This window comes from Ostrea edulis, chromosome 2 (genome assembly GCF_947568905.1).
Source record: "Ostrea edulis chromosome 2, xbOstEdul1.1, whole genome shotgun sequence".
NCBI lineage: Eukaryota > Metazoa > Mollusca > Bivalvia > Ostreida > Ostreidae > Ostrea > Ostrea edulis.
This window is the reverse complement of record NC_079165.1, coordinates 4,952,737-4,973,269: the sequence shown is the minus strand read 5'-3', so window position 1 is coordinate 4,973,269 and position 20,533 is coordinate 4,952,737. Positions and strand designations below refer to the sequence as shown.

General features: G+C 33.2%; 1 protein-coding gene across 2 annotated transcripts in view; it reads right to left on the bottom strand.

Moving 5' to 3' along the window:
- Positions 1-20,533, bottom strand: part of LOC125680428 (tetraspanin-1-like) — a 72,115-nt gene that overhangs the window by 39,446 nt on the left and 12,136 nt on the right. For both annotated transcript variants that reach the window (XM_048920024.2, XM_048920025.2), the window contains exons 4-7: positions 20,056-20,130; positions 18,491-18,604; positions 18,184-18,354; positions 16,020-16,103 (exon numbers count right to left, since the gene is read on the bottom strand). In XM_048920024.2, the coding sequence (XP_048775981.1) occupies positions 16,020-16,103; positions 18,184-18,354; positions 18,491-18,604; positions 20,056-20,130 (444 nt within the window). The remainder of the gene's footprint in view (positions 1-16,019; positions 16,104-18,183; positions 18,355-18,490; positions 18,605-20,055; positions 20,131-20,533) is intronic.

Here is a 20,533-nt window from a genome sequence, read left to right as displayed (position 1 = left end):
GGGGTAATATTAGAAGATTGATTGTGTGGGGTAATATTAAACTACTAGTGGATTGATTGTGTGGGGTAATATTAGAAGATTGATTGTGTGGGGTAATATTAAACTACTAGTGGATTGATTGTGTGTGGTAATATTAGAAGATTGATTGTGTGGGGTAATATTAGAAGATTGATTGTGTGGGGTAATATTAAACTACTAGAAGATTGATTGTGTTGGGTAATATTAGAAGATTGATTGTGTGGGGTAATATTAAACTACTAGTGGATTGATTGTGTGGGGTAATATTAAATTACTAGTGGATTGATTGTGTGGGGTAATATTAAACTACTAGTGGATTGATTGTGTGGAGTAATATTAAACTACTAGTGGATTGATTGAGTAGGGTAATATTAAACTACTAGTGGATTGATTGTGTGGGGTAATATTAGAAGATTGATTGTGTAGGGTAATATTAGAAGATTGATTGTGTTGGGAAATATTAGAAGATTGATTGTGTGGGGTAATATTAAACTACTAGTGGATTGATTGTGTGGGGTAATATTAAACTACTAGTGGATTGATTGTGTGGGATATTATTAGAAGATTGATTGTGTGGGGTAATATTAAACTACTAGTGGATTGATTGTGTGGGGTAATATTAAACTACTAGTGGATTGATTGTGTGGGGTAATATTAAACTACTAGTGGATTGATTGTGTGGGGTAATATTAAACTACTAGTGGATTGATTATGTGGGGTAATATTAAACTACTAGTGGATTGATTGTGTGGGGTAATATTAAACTACTAGTGGATTGATTGTGTAGGGTAATATTAAACTACTAGTGGATTGATTGTGTGGGGGAATATTAAACTACCAGTGGATTGATTGTGTGAGGTAATATTAAACAACTAGTGGATTGATTGTGTGGGGTAATATTAAACTACTAGTGGATTGATTGTGTAGTGTAATATTAAACTACTAGTGGATTGATTGTGTAGGGTAATATTAAACTACTATTGGATTGATTGTGTGGGGTAATATTAGAAGATCGATTGTGTAGGGTAATATTAGAAGATTGATTGTTTTGGGTAATATTAGAAAATTGATTGTGTTCTGTAATGTTAAATTACTAGTGGATTGATTGTGTGGGGTAATATTAAACTACTAGGGGATTGAATGTGTGGGGTAATATTAGAAGATTGATTGTGTGGGGTAATATTAAACTACTAGTGGATTGATTGTGTGGGATAATATTAGAAGATTGATTGTGTGGGGTAATATTAAACTACTAGTGGATTGATTGTGTGGGGTAATATTAAACTACTGGTGGATTGATTGTGTGGGGTAATATTAAACTACTAGTGGATTGATTGTGTGGGGTAATATTAAACTACTAGTGGATTGATTGTGTAGGGTAATATTAAACTACTAGTGGATTGATTGTGTGGGGGTAATATTAAACTACTAGTGGATTGATTGTGTGGGGTAATATTAAACTACTAGTGGATTGATTGTGTGGGGTAATATTAAACTACTAGTGGATTGATTGTGTAGGGTAATATTAAACTACTAGTGGATTGATTGTGTAGGTTAATATTAAACTACTATTGGATTGATTGTTGGGTAATATTAGAAGATTGATTGTGTAGGGTAATATTAGAAGATTGATTGTGTTGGGTAATATTAGAAGATTGATTGTGTGGGGTAATATTAAACTACTAGTGGATTGATTGTGTGGGGTAATATTAAACTACTAGTGGATTGATTGTGTGGGGTAATATTAGAAGATTGATTGTGTGAGGTAATATTAAACTACTAGTGGATTGATTGTGTGGGGTAATATTAAACTACTAGTGGATTGATTGTGTGGGGTAATATTAAACTACTAGTGGATTGATTGTGTGAGGTAATATTAAACTACTAGTGGATTGATTGTGTGGGGTAATATTAAATTACTAGTGGATTGATTGTGTGGGATAATATTAGAAGATTGATTGTGTGTGGTAATATTAAACTACTAGTGGATTGATTGTGTGGGGGTAATATTAGAAGATTGATTGTGTGGGGTAATATTAAACTACTAGTGGATTGATTGTGTTGGGTAATATTAGAAGATTGATTGTGTGGGGTAATATTAGAAGATTGATTGTGTTGGGTAATATTAAACTACTAGTGGATTGATTGTGTGGGGTAATATTAAACTACTAGTGGATTGATTGTGTAGTGTAATATTAAACTACTAGTGGATTGATTGTGTAGGGTAATATTAAACTACTATTGGATTGATTGTGTGGGGTAATATTAGAAGATCGATTGTGTAGGGTAATATTAGAAGATTGATTGTTTTGGGTAATATTAGAAAATTGATTGTGTTCTGTAATGTTAAATTACTAGTGGATTGATTGTGTGGGGTAATATTAAACTACTAGGGGATTGAATGTGTGGGGTAATATTAGAAGATTGATTGTGTGGGGTAATATTAAACTACTAGTGGATTGATTGTGTGGGATAATATTAGAAGATTGATTGTGTGGGGTAATATTAAACTACTAGTGGATTGATTGTGTGGGGTAATATTAAACTACTGGTGGATTGATTGTGTGGGGTAATATTAAACTACTAGTGGATTGATTGTGTGGGGTAATATTAAACTACTAGTGGATTGATTGTGTAGGGTAATATTAAACTACTAGTGGATTGATTGTGTGGGGGTAATATTAAACTACTAGTGGATTGATTGTGTGGGGTAATATTAAACTACTAGTGGATTGATTGTGTGGGGTAATATTAAACTACTAGTGGATTGATTGTGTAGGGTAATATTAAACTACTAGTGGATTGATTGTGTAGGTTAATATTAAACTACTATTGGATTGATTGTTGGGTAATATTAGAAGATTGATTGTGTAGGGTAATATTAGAAGATTGATTGTGTTGGGTAATATTAGAAGATTGATTGTGTGGGGTAATATTAAACTACTAGTGGATTGATTGTGTGGGGTAATATTAAACTACTAGTGGATTGATTGTGTGGGGTAATATTAGAAGATTGATTGTGTGAGGTAATATTAAACTACTAGTGGATTGATTGTGTGGGGTAATATTAAACTACTAGTGGATTGATTGTGTGGGGTAATATTAAACTACTAGTGGATTGATTGTGTGAGGTAATATTAAACTACTAGTGGATTGATTGTGTGGGGTAATATTAAATTACTAGTGGATTGATTGTGTGGGATAATATTAGAAGATTGATTGTGTGTGGTAATATTAAACTACTAGTGGATTGATTGTGTGGGGGTAATATTAGAAGATTGATTGTGTGGGGTAAAATTAAACTACTAGTGGATTGATTGTGTTGGGTAATATTAGAAGATTGATTGTGTGGGGTAATATTAGAAGATTGATTGTGTTGGGTAATATTAAACTACTAGTGGATTGATTGTGTGGGGTAATATTAAACTACTAGTGGATTGATTGTGTAGTGTAATATTAAACTACTAGTGGATTGATTGTGTAGGGTAATATTAAACTACTATTGGATTGATTGTGTGGGGTAATATTAGAAGATCGATTGTGTAGGGTAATATTAGAAGATTGATTGTTTTGGGTAATATTAGAAAATTGATTGTGTTCTGTAATGTTAAATTACTAGTGGATTGATTGTGTGGGGTAATATTAAACTACTAGGGGATTGAATGTGTGGGGTAATATTAGAAGATTGATTGTGTGGGGTAATATTAAACTACTAGTGGATTGATTGTGTGGGATAATATTAGAAGATTGATTGTGTGGGGTAATATTAAACTACTAGTGGATTGATTGTGTGGGGTAATATTAAACTACTGGTGGATTGATTGTGTGGGGTAATATTAAACTACTAGTGGATTGATTGTGTGGGGTAATATTAAACTACTAGTGGATTGATTGTGTAGGGTAATATTAAACTACTAGTGGATTGATTGTGTGGGGGTAATATTAAACTACTAGTGGATTGATTGTGTGGGGTAATATTAAACTACTAGTGGATTGATTGTGTGGGGTAATATTAAACTACTAGTGGATTGATTGTGTAGGGTAATATTAAACTACTAGTGGATTGATTGTGTAGGTTAATATTAAACTACTATTGGATTGATTGTTGGGTAATATTAGAAGATTGATTGTGTAGGGTAATATTAGAAGATTGATTGTGTTGGGTAATATTAGAAGATTGATTGTGTGGGGTAATATTAAACTACTAGTGGATTGATTGTGTGGGGTAATATTAAACTACTAGTGGATTGATTGTGTGGGGTAATATTAGAAGATTGATTGTGTGAGGTAATATTAAACTACTAGTGGATTGATTGTGTGGGGTAATATTAAACTACTAGTGGATTGATTGTGTGGGGTAATATTAAACTACTAGTGGATTGATTGTGTGAGGTAATATTAAACTACTAGTGGATTGATTGTGTGGGGTAATATTAAATTACTAGTGGATTGATTGTGTGGGATAATATTAGAAGATTGATTGTGTGTGGTAATATTAAACTACTAGTGGATTGATTGTGTGGGGGTAATATTAGAAGATTGATTGTGTGGGGTAATATTAAACTACTAGTGGATTGATTGTGTTGGGTAATATTAGAAGATTGATTGTGTGGGGTAATATTAGAAGATTGATTGTGTTGGGTAATATTAAACTACTAGTGGATTGATTGTGTGGGATAATATTAGAAGATTGATTGTGTGGGGTAATATTAAACTACTAGTGGATTGATTGTGTTGGTTAATATTAAACTACTAGTGGATTGATTGTGTGGGGTAATATTAAACTACTAGTGGATTGATTATGGGGGGTAATATTAAACTACCAGTGGATTGATTGTGTGTGGTAATATTAAACTACTAGTGGATTGATTGTGTGGGGTAATATTAAACTACTAGTGGATTGATTGTGTGGGGTAATATTAAACTACTAGTGGATTGATTGTGTGGGGTAATATTAAACTACTAGTGGATTGATTGTGTGGGGTAATATTAAACTACTAGTGGATTGATTGTGTGGGTTAATATTAAACTACTAGTGGATTGATTGTGTGAGGTAATATTAAACTACTAGTGGATTGATTATGGGGGGTAATATTAAACTACTAGTGGATTGATTGTGTGGGGTAATATTAAACTACTAGTGGATTGATTGTGTGGGATAATATTAAACTACTAGTGGTTTGATTGTGTGGGTAATATTAAACTACTAGTGGATTGATTGTGTGGGGTAATATTAGAAGATTGATTGTGTGGGGTAATATTAGAAGATTGATTGTGTGGGGTAATATTAAATTACTAGTGGAATGATTGTGTGGGGTAATATTAAATTACTAGTGGATTGATTGTGTGGGGTAATATTAGAAGATTGATTGTGTGGGTTAATATTAAACTACTAGTGGATTGATTGTGTGTGGTAATATTAAACTACTAGTGGATTGATTGTGTGGGGTAATATTAGAAGATTGATTGTGTGGGGTAATATTAAACTACTAGTGGATTGATTGTGTTGGGTAATATTAAACTACTAGTGGATTGATTGTGTGGGGTAATATTAAACTACTAGTGGATTGATTGTGTGGGGTAATATTAGAAGATTGATCGTGTTGGGTAATATTAGAAGATTGATTGTGTTGGGTAATATTAAATTACTAGTGGATTGATTGTGTGGGGTAATATTAAACTACTAGTGGATTGATTGTGTGGGGTAATATTAGAAGATTGATTGTGTGGGGTAATATTAAACTACTAGTGGATTGATTGTGTGGGGTAATATTAAACTACTAGTGGATTGATTGTGTGGGGTAATATTAGAAGATTGATTGTGTAGGGTAATATTAGAAGATTGATCGTGTTGGGTAATATTAGAAGATTGATTGTGTTGGGTAATATTAAATTACTAGTGGATTGATTGTGTGGGGTAATATTAAACTACTAGTGGATTGATTGTGTGGGGTAGTATTAGAAGATTGATTGTGTGGGTAATAATAAACTACTAGTGGATTGATTGTGTGGGGTAATATTAAACTACTAGTGGATTGATTGTGTAGGGTAATATTAAACTACTAGTGGATTGATTGTGTGGGGTAATATTAAACTACTAGTGGATTGATTGTGTAGGGTAATATTAAACTACTATTGGATTGATTGTGTGGGGTAATATTAGAAGATTGATTGTGTTGGGTAATATTAGAAGATTGATTGTGTGGGGTAATATTAAATTACTAGTGGAATGATTGTGTGGGGTAATATTAAATTACTAGTGGATTGATTGTGTGGGGTAATATTAGAAGATTGATTGTGTGGGGTAATATTAAACTACTAGTGGATTGATTGTTTGTGGTAATATTAAACTACTAGTGGATTGATTGTGTGGGGTAATATTAGAAGATTGATTGTGTGGGGTAATATTAAACTACTAGTGGATTGATTGTGTGGGGTAATATTAAACTACTAGTGGATTGATTGTGTGGGGTAATATTAAACTACTAGTGGATTTATTGTGTGATGTAATAATATTAGAAGATTGATTGTGTAGGGTAATATTAGAAGATTGATCGTGTTGGGTAATATTAGAAGATTGATTGTGTTGGGTAATATTAAATTACTAGTGGATTGATTGTGTGGGGTAATATTAAACTACTAGTGGATTGAATGTGTGGGGTAATATTAGAAGATTGATTGTGTGGGGTAATATTAAACTACTAGTGGATTGATTGTGTGGGGTAATATTAAACTACTAGTGGATTGATTGTGTGGGGTAATATTAAACTACTAGTGGATTGATTGTGTGGGGTAATATTAGAAGATTGATTGTGTGAGGTAATATTAAACTACTAGTGGATTGATTGTGTGGGGTAATATTAAACTACTAGTGGATTGATTGTGTGGGGTAATATTAAACTACTAGTGGATTGATTGTGTGAGGTAATATTAAAGTACTAGTGGATTGATTGTGTGGGGTAATATTAAATTACTAGTGGATTGATTGTGTGGGATAATATTACAAGATTGATTGTGTGGGGTAATATTAAACTACTAGTGGATTGATTGTGTGGGGTAATATTAAACTACTAGTGGATTGATTGTGTGAGGTAATATTAAACTACTAGTGGATTGATTGTGTTGGGTAATATTAGAAGATTGATTGTGTGGGGTAATATTAGAATATTGATTGTGTGGGGTAATATTAAACTACTAGTGGATTGATTGTGTGGGGTAATATTAAACTACTAGTGGATTGATTGTGTGGTTTAATATTAGAAGATTGATTGTGTGGGGTAATATTAAACTACTAGTGGATTGATTGTGTGGGGTAATATTAAACTACTAGTGGATTGATTGTGTGGGGTAATATTAAACTACTAGTGGATTGATTGTGTGGGTTAATATTAAACTACTAGTGGATTGATTGTGTGGGGTAATATTAAACTACTAGTGGATTGATTGTGTGGGGTAATATTAAACTACTAGTGGATTGATTGTGTAGGGTAATATTAAACTACTAGTGGATTGATTGTGTGGGGTAATATTAGAAGATTGATTGTGTGGGGTAATATTAAACTACTAGTGGATTGATTGTGTTGATTAATATTAGAAGATTGATTGTGTGGGGTAATATTAGAAGATTGATTGTGTGGGGTAATATTAAACTACTAGTGGATTGATTGTGTGGGATAATATTAGAAGATTGATTGTGTGGGGTAATATTAAACTACTAGTGGATTGATTGTGTGGGGTAATATTAAACTACTAGTGGATTGATTGTGTGGGGTAATATTAAACTATTAGTGGATTGATTGTGTGGGATAATATTAAACTACTAGTGGATTGATTGTGTGGGGTAATATTAAACTACTAGTGGATTGATTGTGTGGGGTAATATTAAACTACTAGTGGATTGATTGTGTGGGGTAATATTAAACTACTAGTGGATTGATTGTGTGGGGTAATATTAAACTACTAGTGGATTGATTGTGTAGGGTAATATTAAATTACTAGTGGATTGATTGTGTGGGGTAATATTAAACTACTAGTGGATTGATTATGGGTGGTAATATTAAACTACTAGTGGATTGATTGTGTGGGGTAATATTAAACTACTAGTGGATTGATTGTGTGGGATAATATTAAACTACTAGTGGATTGATTGTGTGGGGTAATATTAAACTACTAGTGGATTGATTGTGTGGGGTAATATTAAACTACTAGTGGATTGATTGTGTGGGGTAATATTAAACTACTAGTGGATTGATTGTGTGGGGTAATATTAAACTACTAGTGGATTGATTGTGTAGGGTAATATTAAACTACTAGTGGATTGATTGTGTAGGGTAATATTAAACTATTATTGGATTGATTGTGTGGGGTAAGATTAGAAAATTGATTGTGTTGGGTAATATTAGAAGATTGATTGTGTTGGGTAATATTAAATTACTAGTGGATTGATTGTGTGGGGTAATATTAAATTACTAGTGGATTGATTGTGTGGGGTAATATTAGAAGATTGATTGTGTGGGGTAATATTAAACTACTAGTGGATTGATTGTGTGGGGTAATATTAAACTACTAGTGGATTGATTGTGTGGGGTAATATTAGAAGATTGATTGTGTGAGGTAATATTAAACTACTAGTGGATTGATTGTGTGGTGTAATATTAAACTACTAGTGGATTGATTGTGTGGGGTAATATTAAACTACTAGTGGATTGATTGTGTGGGGTAATATTAAACTACTAGTGGATTGATTGTGTGGAGTAATATTAAACTACTAGTGGATTGATTGTGTAGGTTAATATTAAACTACTATTGGATTGATTGTGTCGGGTAATATTAGAAGATTGATTGTGTAGGGTAATATTAGAAGATTGATTGTGTTGGGTAATATTAGAAGATTGATTGTGTTGGGTAATATAAAATTACTAGTGGATTGATTGTGTGGGGTAATATTAAACTACTAGTGGATTGAATGTGTGGGGTAATATTAGAAGATTGATTGTGTGGGGTAATATTAAACTACTAGTGGATTGATTGTGTGGGGTAATATTAAACTACTAGTGGATTGATTGTGTGGGGTAATATTAAACTACTAGTGGATTGATTGTGTAGGGTAATATTAAACTACTAGTGGATTGATTGTGTGGGGTAATATTAAACTACTAGTGGATTGATTGTGTAGGGTAATATTAGAAGATTGATTGTGTGGGGGTAATATTAAACTACTAGTGGATTGATTGTGTGGTGTAATATTAAACTACTAGTAGATTGATTTTGTGGGGTAATATTAAACTAGTAGTGGATTGTGTGGTGTAATATTAAACTACTAGTGGATTGATTGTGTTGGGTAATATTAAAGGATTGATTGTGTGGGGGTAATATTAAACTACTAGTGGATTGATTATGTGGTGTAATATTAAACTACTAGTGGATTGATTGTGTTGGGTAATATTAGAAGATTGATTGTGTGGGGTAATATTAAACTACTAGTGGATTGATTGTATGGGGTAATATTAAACTACTAGTGGATTGATTGGGTGGGGTATTATTAGAAGATTGATTGTGTGGGGGTAATATTAAACTACTAGTGTATTGATTGTGTGGTGTAATATTAAACTACTAGTGGATTGATTGTGTGGGGTAATATTAGAAGATTGATTGTGTGGGGTAATATTAGAAAATTGATTGTTTGGGGTAATATTAGAAGATTGATTGTGTTGGGTAATATTAGAAGATTGATTGTGTGGGGTAATATTAGAAGATTGATTGTGTGGGTTAATATTAAACTACAAGTGGATTGATTGTGTGGGGGTAATATTAAACTACTAGTGGATTGATTGTGTGGGGTAATATTAAACTACTAGTTGATTGATTGTGTGGGGTAATATTAGAAGATTGATTGTGTGGGGTAATATTAAACTACTAGTGGATTGATTGTGTGGGGTAATGTTAGAAGATTGAATGTGTGGGGTAATTTTAAACTACTAGTGGATTGATTGTGTGGGGTAATATTAAACTACTAGTGGATTGATTGTGTTGGGTAATATTAGAAGATTGATTGTGTGGGGTAATATTAAACTACTAGTGGATTGATTGTGTGGGGTAATATTAGAAGATTGATTGTGTGGGGGTAATATCAAACTACTAGTGGATTGATTGTGTGGGGTAATATTAGAAGATTGATTGTGTGGGGTAATATTAAACTACTAGTGGATTGATTGTGTGAGGTAATATTAGAAGATTGATTGTGTGGGGGTAATATTAAACTACTAGTGGATTGATTGTGTGGGGTAATATTAGAAGATTGATTGTGTGGGGTAATATTAAACTACTAGTGGATTGATTGTGTAGGGTAATATTAGAAGATTGATTGTGTGGGGGTAATATTAAACTACTAGTGGATTGATTGTGTGGGGTAATATTAAACTACTAGTGGATTGATTGTGTGGGGTAATATTAAACTACTAGTGGATTGATTGTATGGGGTAATATTAAACTACTAGTGGATTGATTGGGTGGGGTATTATTAGAAGATTGATTGTGTGGGGGTAATATTAAACTACTAGTGTATTGATTGTGTGGTGTAATATTAAACTACTAGTGGATTGATTGTGTGGGGTAATATTAGAAGATTGATTGTGTGGGGTAATATTAGAAAATTGATTGTTTGGGGTAATATTAGAAGATTGATTGTGTTGGGTAATATTAGAAGATTGATTGTGTGGGGTAATATTAGAAGATTGATTGTGTGGGTTAATATTAAACTACAAGTGGATTGATTGTGTGGGGGTAATATTAAACTACTAGTGGATTGATTGTGTGGGGTAATATTAAACTACTAGTTGATTGATTGTGTGGGGTAATATTAGAAGATTGATTGTGTGGGGTAATATTAAACTACTAGTGGATTGATTGTGTGGGGTAATGTTAGAAGATTGAATGTGTGGGGTAATTTTAAACTACTAGTGGATTGATTGTGTGGTCTAATATTAAACTACTAGTGGATTGATTGTGTTGGGTAATATTAGAAGATTGATTGTGTGGGGTAATATTAAACTACTAGTGGATTGATTGTGTGGGGTAATATTAGAAGATTGATTGTGTGGGGGTAATATCAAACTACTAGTGGATTGATTGTGTGGGGTAATATTAGAAGATTGATTGTGTGGGGTAATATTAAACTACTAGTGGATTGATTGTGTGAGGTAATATTAGAAGATTGATTGTGTGGGGGTAATATTAAACTACTAGTGGATTGATTGTGTGGGGTAATATTAGAAGATTGATTGTGTGGGTTAATATTAAACTACTAGTGGATTGATTGTGTAGGGTAATATTAGAAGATTGATTGTGTGGGGGTAATATTAAACTACTAGTGGATTGATTGTGTGGGGTAATATTAAACTACTAGTAGATTGATTGTGTGGGGTAATATTAAACTAGTAGTGGATTGTGTGGTGTAATATTAAACTACTAGTGGATTGATTGTGTTGGGTAATATTAGAGGATTGATTGTGTGGGGGTAATATTAAACTACTTGTGGATTGATTGTGTGGTGTAATATTAAACTACTAGTGGATTGATTGTGTTGGGTAATATTAGAAGATTGATTGTGTGGGGTAATATTAAACTACTAGTGGATTGATTGTGTGGGGTAATATTAAACTACTAGTGGATTGATTGGGTGGGGTATTATTAGAAGATTGATTGTGTGGGGGTAATATTAAACTACTAGTGGATTGATTGTGTGGGGTAATATTAAACTACTAGTGGATTGATTGTGTGGGGGTAATATTAAACTACTAGTGGATTGATTGTGTGGGGTAATATTAGAAGATTGATTGTGTGGGGGTAATATTAAACTACTAGTGGATTGATTGTGTGGGGTAATGTTAGAAGATTGATTGTGTGGGGTAATATTAAACTACTAGTGGATTGGTTGTGTGGGGGTAATATTAAACTACTAGTGGATTGATTGTGTGGGGTAATATTAAACTACTAGTGGATTGATTGTGTTGGGTAATATTTGAAGATTGATTGTGTGGGGTAATATTAAACTACTAGTGGATTGATTGTGTGGGTTAATATTAAACTACTAGTGGATTGATTATGTGGGGGTAATATTAAACTACTAGTGGATTGATTGTGTGGGGTAATATTAAACTACTAGTGGATTGATTGTGTAGGGTAATATTAAACTACTAGTAGATTGATTATGTGGGGTAATATTAAACTACTAGTGGATTGATTGTGTGGGGTAATATTAAACTACTAGTGGATTTATTATGTGGGGTGATATTAAAGTACTAGTGGATTGATTATGTGGGGGTAATATTAAACTACTAGTGGATTGATTGTGTGGGGTAATATTAAACTACTAGTGGATTGATTGTGTGGGGTAATATTAAACTACTAGTAGATTGATTGTGTGGGGTAATATTAAACTACTAGTGGATTGATTGTGTGGGGTAATATTAAACTACTAGTGGATTGATTGTGTGGGGTAATATTAAACTACTAGTGGATTGATTGTGTGGGATAATATTAAACTACTAGTGGATTGATTGTGTGGGGTAATATTAAACTACTAGTGGATTGATTGTGTGGGGTAATGTTAAACTACTAATGGATTGATTGTGTGGGGTAATATTAAACTACTAGTGTATTGATTGTGTGGGGTAATGCTAAACTACTAGTGGATTGATTGTGTGGGGTAATATTAAACTACTAGTGGATTGATTGTGTGGGGTAATATTAAACTACTAGTAGATTGATTGTGTGGGGTAATATTAAACTACTAGTGGATTGATTGTGTGGTGTAATATTAAACTACTAGTGGATTGATTGTGTTGGGTAATATTAGAAGATTGATTGTGTGGGGTAATATTAAACTACTAGTGGATTGATTGTGTGGGGTAATATTAAACTACTAGTGGATTGATTGGGTGGGGTATTATTAGAAGATTGATTGTGTGGGGGTAATATTAAACTACTAGTGGATTGATTGTGTGGGGTAATATTAAGCTACTAGTGGATTGATTGTGTGGTGGTAATATTAAACTACTAGTGGATTGATTGTGTGGGGTAATATTAGAAGATTGATTGTGTGGGGGTAATATTAAACTACTAGTGGATTGATTGTGTGGGGTAATATTAGAAGATTGATTGTGTGGGGGTAATATTAAACTACTAGTGGATTGATTGTGTGAGGTAATATTAAACTACTAGTGGATTGATTGTGTGGGTAATATGAAACTACTAGTGGATTGATTGTGTTGGGTAATATTTGAAGATTGATTGTGTGGGGTAATATTAAACTACTACTGGATTGATTGTGTGAGGTAATATTAGAAGATTGATTGTGTGGGGGTAATATTAAACTACTAGTGGATTGATTGTGTGGGGTAATATTAGAAGATTGATTGTGTGGGGTAATATTAAACTACTAGTGGATTGATTGTGTGGGGTAATATTAGAAGATTGATTGTGTGGGGGTAATATTAAACTACTAGTGGATTGATTGTGTGGGGTAATATTAGAAGATTGATTGTGTAGGGTAATATTAAACTACTAGTGGATTGATTGTGTGGGGTAATATTAGAAGATTGATTGTGTGGGGGTAATATTAAACTACTAGTGGATTGATTGTGTGAGGTAATATTAAACTACTAGTGGATTGATTGTGTGGGGTAATATTAAACTACTAGTGGATTGATTGTGTTGGGTAATATTTGAAGATTGATTGTGTTGGGTAATATTAAACTACTACTGGATTGATTGTGTGAGGTAATATTAGAAGATTGATTGTGTGGGGGTAATATTAAACTACTAGTGGATTGATTGTGTGGGGTAATATTAGAAGATTGATTGTGTGGGGTAATATTAAACTACTAGTGGATTGATTGTGTGGGGTAATATTAGAAGATTGATTGTGTGGGGGTAATATTAAACTACTAGTGGATTGATTGTGTGGGGTAATATTAGAAGATTGATTGTGTAGGGTAATATTAAACTACTAGTGGATTGATTGTGTAGGGTAATATTAGAAGATTGATTGTGTGGGGGTAATATTAAACTACTAGTGGATTGATTGTGTGGGGTAATATTAAACTACTAGTAGATTGATTGTGTGGGGTAATATTAAACTACTAGTGGATTGATTGTGTGGGGTAATATTAAACTACTAGTGGATTGATTGTGTGGTGTAATATTAAACTACTAGTGGATTGATTGTGTTGGGTAATATTAGAAGATTGATTGTGTGGGGGTAATATTAAACTACTAGTGGATTGATTGTGTGGTGTAATATTAAACTACTAGTGGATTGATTGTGTTGGGTAATATTAGAAGATTGATAATGTGGGGTAATATTAAACTACTAGTGGATTGATTGTGTTGGGTAATATTAAACTACTAGTGGATTGATTGTGTGGGGTATTATTAAAAGATTGATTGTGTGGGGGTAATATTAAACTACTAGTGGATTGATTGTGTGGGGTAATATTAAACTACTAGTGGATTGATTGTGTGGGGGTAATATTAAACTACTAGTGAATTGATTGTGTGGGGTAATATTAGAAGATTGATTGTGTGGGGGTAATATTAAACTACTAGTGGATTGATTGTGTGGGGTAATGTTAGAAGATTGATTGTGTGGGGTAATATTAAACTACTAGTGGATTGGTTGTGTGGGGGTAATATTAAACTACTAGTGGATTGATTGTGTGGGGTAATATTAAACTACTAGTGGATTGATTGTGTTGGGTAATATTTGAAGATTGATTGTGTGGGGTAATATTAAACTATTAGTGGATTGATTGTGTGGGGTAATATTAAACTACTAGTGGATTGATTATCTGGGGGTAATATTAAACTACAAGTGGATTGATTGTGTGGGGTAATATTAAACTACTAGTGGATTGATTGTGTGGGGTAATATTAAACTACTAGTAGATTGATTATGTGTGGTAATATTAAACTACTAGTGGATTGATTGTGTGGGGTAATATTAAACTGCTAGTGGATTTATTATGTGGGGTAATATTAAACTACTAGTGGATTGATTATGTGGGGGTAATATTAAACTACTAGTGGATTGATTGTGTGGGGTAATATTAAACTACTAGTGGATTGATTGTGTGGGGTAATATTAAACTACTAGTAGATTGATTGTGTGGGGTAATATTAAACTACTAGTGGATTGATTGTGTGGGGTAATATTAAACTACTAGTGGATTGATTGTGTGGGGTAATATTAAACTACTAGTGGATTGATTGTGTGGGATAATATTAAACTACTAGTGGATTGATTGTGTGGGGTAATATTAAACTACTAGTGGATTGATTGTGTGGGGTAATGTTAAACTACTAATGGATTGATTGTGTGGGGTAATATTAAATTACTAGTGTATTGATTGTGTGGGGTAATGTTAAACTACTAGTGGATTGATTGTGTGGGGTAATATTAAACTACTAGTGGATTGATTGTGTGGGGTAATGTTAAACTACTAGTGGATTGATTGTGTGGGGTAATATTAAACTACTAGTGGATTGATTGTGTGGGGTAATATTAAACTACTAGTGGATTGATTGTGTGGGATAATATTAAACTACTAGTGGATTGATTGTTTGGGGTAATATTAAACTACTAGTGGATTGATTGTGTGGGGTAATATTAGAAGATTGATTGTGTGGGGGTAATGTTAAACTACTAGTGGATTGATTATGTGGGGTAATATTAAACTACTAGTGGATTGATTGTGTGGGGTAATGTTAAACTACTAGTGGATTGATTGTGTGGGTTTGTTTTTTCTCTTGATGGGACCAACCCCCCCCCCCCCCCAAAAAAAAAACCCCATACAAACAAAAAACAAATGCCTTAATATTCGTTGATATTTCTTATAGTGTAAAAAAAAAGAAGGAAAAAAAAGACGATCGTACAAAACTGAAGTCTCTATGCATACACGTAATGTAACGTCATTTTGAAATAGTTCTCATGTATTTTTTACCTCTATCAGAAGTATTGTTATGCCAACACCGACTAATATGTTCCCATATGTTGTAATGTCATCTTGTAGAGCGTCATAACATCCCTGAAAAAAGCAAATAAAAACAAAGATAATCACTGAAATAGATGTACAAAAGTAAATTTAAAAAAAATGTTATCTAGATACTTCGAGGTCAGAGTTGGTAGTGAAAATTCTGTTCTCTAAAAATCCTTTCTATGCAATTTTACTATTACCAAATCGTAATTTTTCAGTGTCTATATCTATTTAAGCATTATTAACTATATGTACATTACTCTTAGATATCTTGTATTCTGTGTATTTAATGTAAAACCCATTACTTCTGTAATACATATTCTTTACTATGTATCTATACCATATTAATATAATCCGATAAGTCATTTGGCTTAAAGAATAAATAGGCGGATGAATGAGGTGAAAAACGGAGATTCTCTGCTACGCTAGGTGTTCACACGATAGAGAACTCTTAATGCTATGTACATTTTACTCTTATTCCGAGCACATTTTAAGTTTGAGTGATTTTTACAAGCAACATGAACACTCTATGCTATCCAGTCATCTCCCAGGGAGTCTGACTCTGCATTTGAACTAATGTGAATCCTTATAAAGTCACTTTGGGGCTAGTTAGGATGAACATTGGAAACGTGAAGATGTGTACGACGGAGTTCAATGGCCGCGCCGAACGTGGGCCTAAATTTAAAGCCTTTGTTCACCGGTATTGGTGACGTCCCCATATGAGTGAAAAATTCTCGAGAGGGACGTTAAATAAGATGGAAAAATACAATATCCATTCTTAATACGGATATTAGATTTTTTCACCATTTTATTTTATCTTATTGTTTTTGGTTGAGTAATTTCCAAATAAGGTTAATTTTGTCATTTTGGGGTCTTAACCCCCCCCCCCCCCCCCCATCTTGGACGAAAAGGTACAAACTTGGGTCGGACACCCCCCCCCCCCTCCCATGAATTTTTTTCTGGATCCATCACTGCATTGTATCCAGGTCGCTTAGATATGAAAATTTCACAAAATTAATCATATATATTATTATATAGCTAAAAAATAGTCCAATATAAAATCTGCGTAAAATCTAGAGAATGTTAGCGTTCAATATCCTGAGAATTTATTGAACGCTAACTTTACATTGCGTAAATTGTATGCGCCCGAAACATTCCGAGTATGAGCGTTCAATATTGACGTTACCGTAACTACGTAAACAAGCCAAAATGGCAGACGACGGTCCTCCGAATCTGACAGAGCCGGCATTTACAAAATCAGTTTGCTTCACGCATTAATGACGGATTAAATATTGAACAGTTAAGAAATGCATGCTGTTATTGCACACTGCCAATATTGATGAATTCCCGTCTATTTTGGAGTAGTTTGAGTGAAAGGGGATATAACTTAACAGCTAAATACTTTAGCTATATAATAAAAGGGTTATTGAACTTATATTGGTGTATATTGGCACTCGTTGGCTGTCAAAATGCACTCGCAAGCTCGTGCCTTTTCACAGCCAACTCGTGCCAATATTCACCGATATAAGTTCAATAACCCTATAATACAGACCTACAGAAATATATAAATGATCTGAATGATCTGAATGATTGATTCTATACATCCTCTTTTGATTAGGCAATGTATATGTATCTTAGCCATTTGTTGACCACAAAGTAATAAATCTGAATAGACCAATTCCATTTCTAACGTTTAGAAATCCCTGTGACCGCCTGCAAAGAGATGACCCTTTTTGGAACACCACAGAGATACTTTACGTATATGTATGTACCGAGGGGTTGCACAGGGACATGTATTCCGGATTGGGGGGGGGGGGATAAAAATATCAATCCTCTTCAAATCCCCATTTGAAGTCGTTCTGATAAAGATCAATATTGATATGATACTGATTAATATTGATATGATACTACTTGCGGGGAAGGGGAGTGTAATTCAGAACGACTTCAAAGGAGTTTTTCAAGAGGATTCACATTTCTATTTTTTTTTATTTTACAAAAAAAAACCAAAAAAAAAAACCAAAAAAAAACAAACAAACAAAAACAAAAAACAAAAAAAAAACAAAACCAACAAAAAAAAAACAAAAAAAACAAAAAAACCCCCAAAAAAACCCAACCAAACCAACCAACAAACCTTTGTGTTATACCCAGAGACCCCTGTGGTGCATGGTGTGCTTGGATTATTGAAATAGTTCGTAGAGTCTACTCCTGAGCAACATGTCTTTGGTATAGTGTCGGTAGTACCATTTTTCCATGGTGTCCCTTCAAAGTCTTTTTTGGTGTCGTTCACGCCACAGCAATCTAACTGTACAATGGGTTTAAGGAATATGAATAAAGATATGTTCTTTTATTCCTCGTCTTTATTCATCCAAACTTGCTTGAATGAAAGTACATTGTTAAAATTGTAGTGTATGGAATATGATTCTTAAAAAACTTCTTACCGACATAAACATATAGTTCCAACCATTGGAAATGACGTCACTGCTGTCAACGGTGTCATTTTTATAATCTTTTTTCAAGGCCGATAACATGCTCTTTTTAACAGCTGCATCCAACTGAAATGTACATCCTTAGCTTACAATTGAAGTGACATATTTAACTTACAACTGACAATTACATCCTTAACTTACAACTGAAATGTACATCCTTAGCTTACAACTGAAATGTACATCCTTAGCTTACAACTGAAATGTACATATTTAACTTACAACTGACAATTACATCCTTAACTTACAACTGAAGTGTACATCCTTAGCTTACAACTGAAATGTACATCCTTAGCTTACAACTGAAATGTACATATTTAACTTACAACTGACAATTACATCCTTAACTTACAACTGAAGTGTACATCCTTAACTTACAACTGAAATGTACATCCTTAGCTTACAACTGAAGTATACATATTTAACTTACAACTGACAATTACATCCTTAACTTACAACTGAAGTGTACATCCTTAACTTACAACTGAAATGTACATCCTTAGCTTACAACTGAAATGTACATATTTAACTTACAACTGACAATTACATCCTTAACTTACAACTGAAATGTACATCCTTAGCTTACAACTGAAATGTACATCCTTAGCTTACAACTGAAGTATACATATTTAACTTACAACTGACAATTACATCCTTAACTTACAACTGAAGTGTACATCCTTAACTTACAACTGAAGTGTACATGTTGTTATACTTACAACTGAAGTGTACATCCTTAAGTTACAACTGAATTGTACATCCTTAACTTACAACTGAAGTGTACATCCTTAACTTACAACTGAATTGTACATCCTTAACTTACAACTGAAATGTACATCCTTAGCTTACAACTGAAATGTACACCCTTAGCTTACAACTGAAGTGTACATCCTTAACTTACAACTGAAGTGTACATCCTTAACTTACAACTGAAATGTACATCCTTAGCTTACAACTGAAATGTACATCCTTAGCTTACAACTGAAGTGTACATATTTAACTTACAACTGACAATTACATCCTTAACTTACAACTGAAATGTACATCCTTAGCTTACAACTGAAATGTACATCCTTAGCTTACAACTGAAGTATACATATTTAACTTACAACTGACAATTACATCCTTAACTTACAACTGAAGTGTACATCCTTAACTTACAACTGAAGTGTACATGTCATTATACTTACAACTGAAGTGTACATCCTTAAGTTACAACTGAATTGTACATCCTTAACTTACAACTGAAGTGTACATCCTTAACTTACAACTGAATTGTACATCCTTAACTTACAACTGAAGCGTACATGTCGTTATACTTACAATGTATGTTTATTTGACATGTAAAACTGAATGTGAAATACAATGTCAATGCGTATTATAAGTAGTTCAATCAATTTCTATAGGAATCTTACAGAGGCACTTGTTTCTGTAAATAAGTTATGACTTCTGTATACTGTTAAATTAGCATACAGACGTAATTTACTTATTTACAGGAACAAGTGCCTGTGGATTCTTACCTCACTTCTCATCACGAACCACAGCGCAACTGCTACTACTTTGGCTATGAATAGTACCATCACAAGGATTGCATACTAAAAGAATAACAAGTAACGTTAAAGTAAAACCACAAGACTATCAAATTATAACACAACGTCAAGGTTTTATTCAAAGGAGGGGGACGCTGTTATTATTATTATGGCAAAGTCAAAGTTTATTACACAAGACTGTCCACCTAAATATATAACAAGCCATCGCAAGGATTGCATACTGTAAAATTATACAGTCAACGTAATGTCACAAAATTTGTATACCGGAAAGTTTTGTCACAAGATTTGCATAAGGCAAAGTTTTGTCCAGGCATATATATAGAATTGTTTTCAAAGTGGTGGGTGGGTATGTGTGTGTGTGTGTGGGGGGGGGGGGGTAGATACTCAGCTGCTTTGCCGATATCATAATCCTAAATTGCGGTTGTTGTGGGCAACTTATACTTCTAGC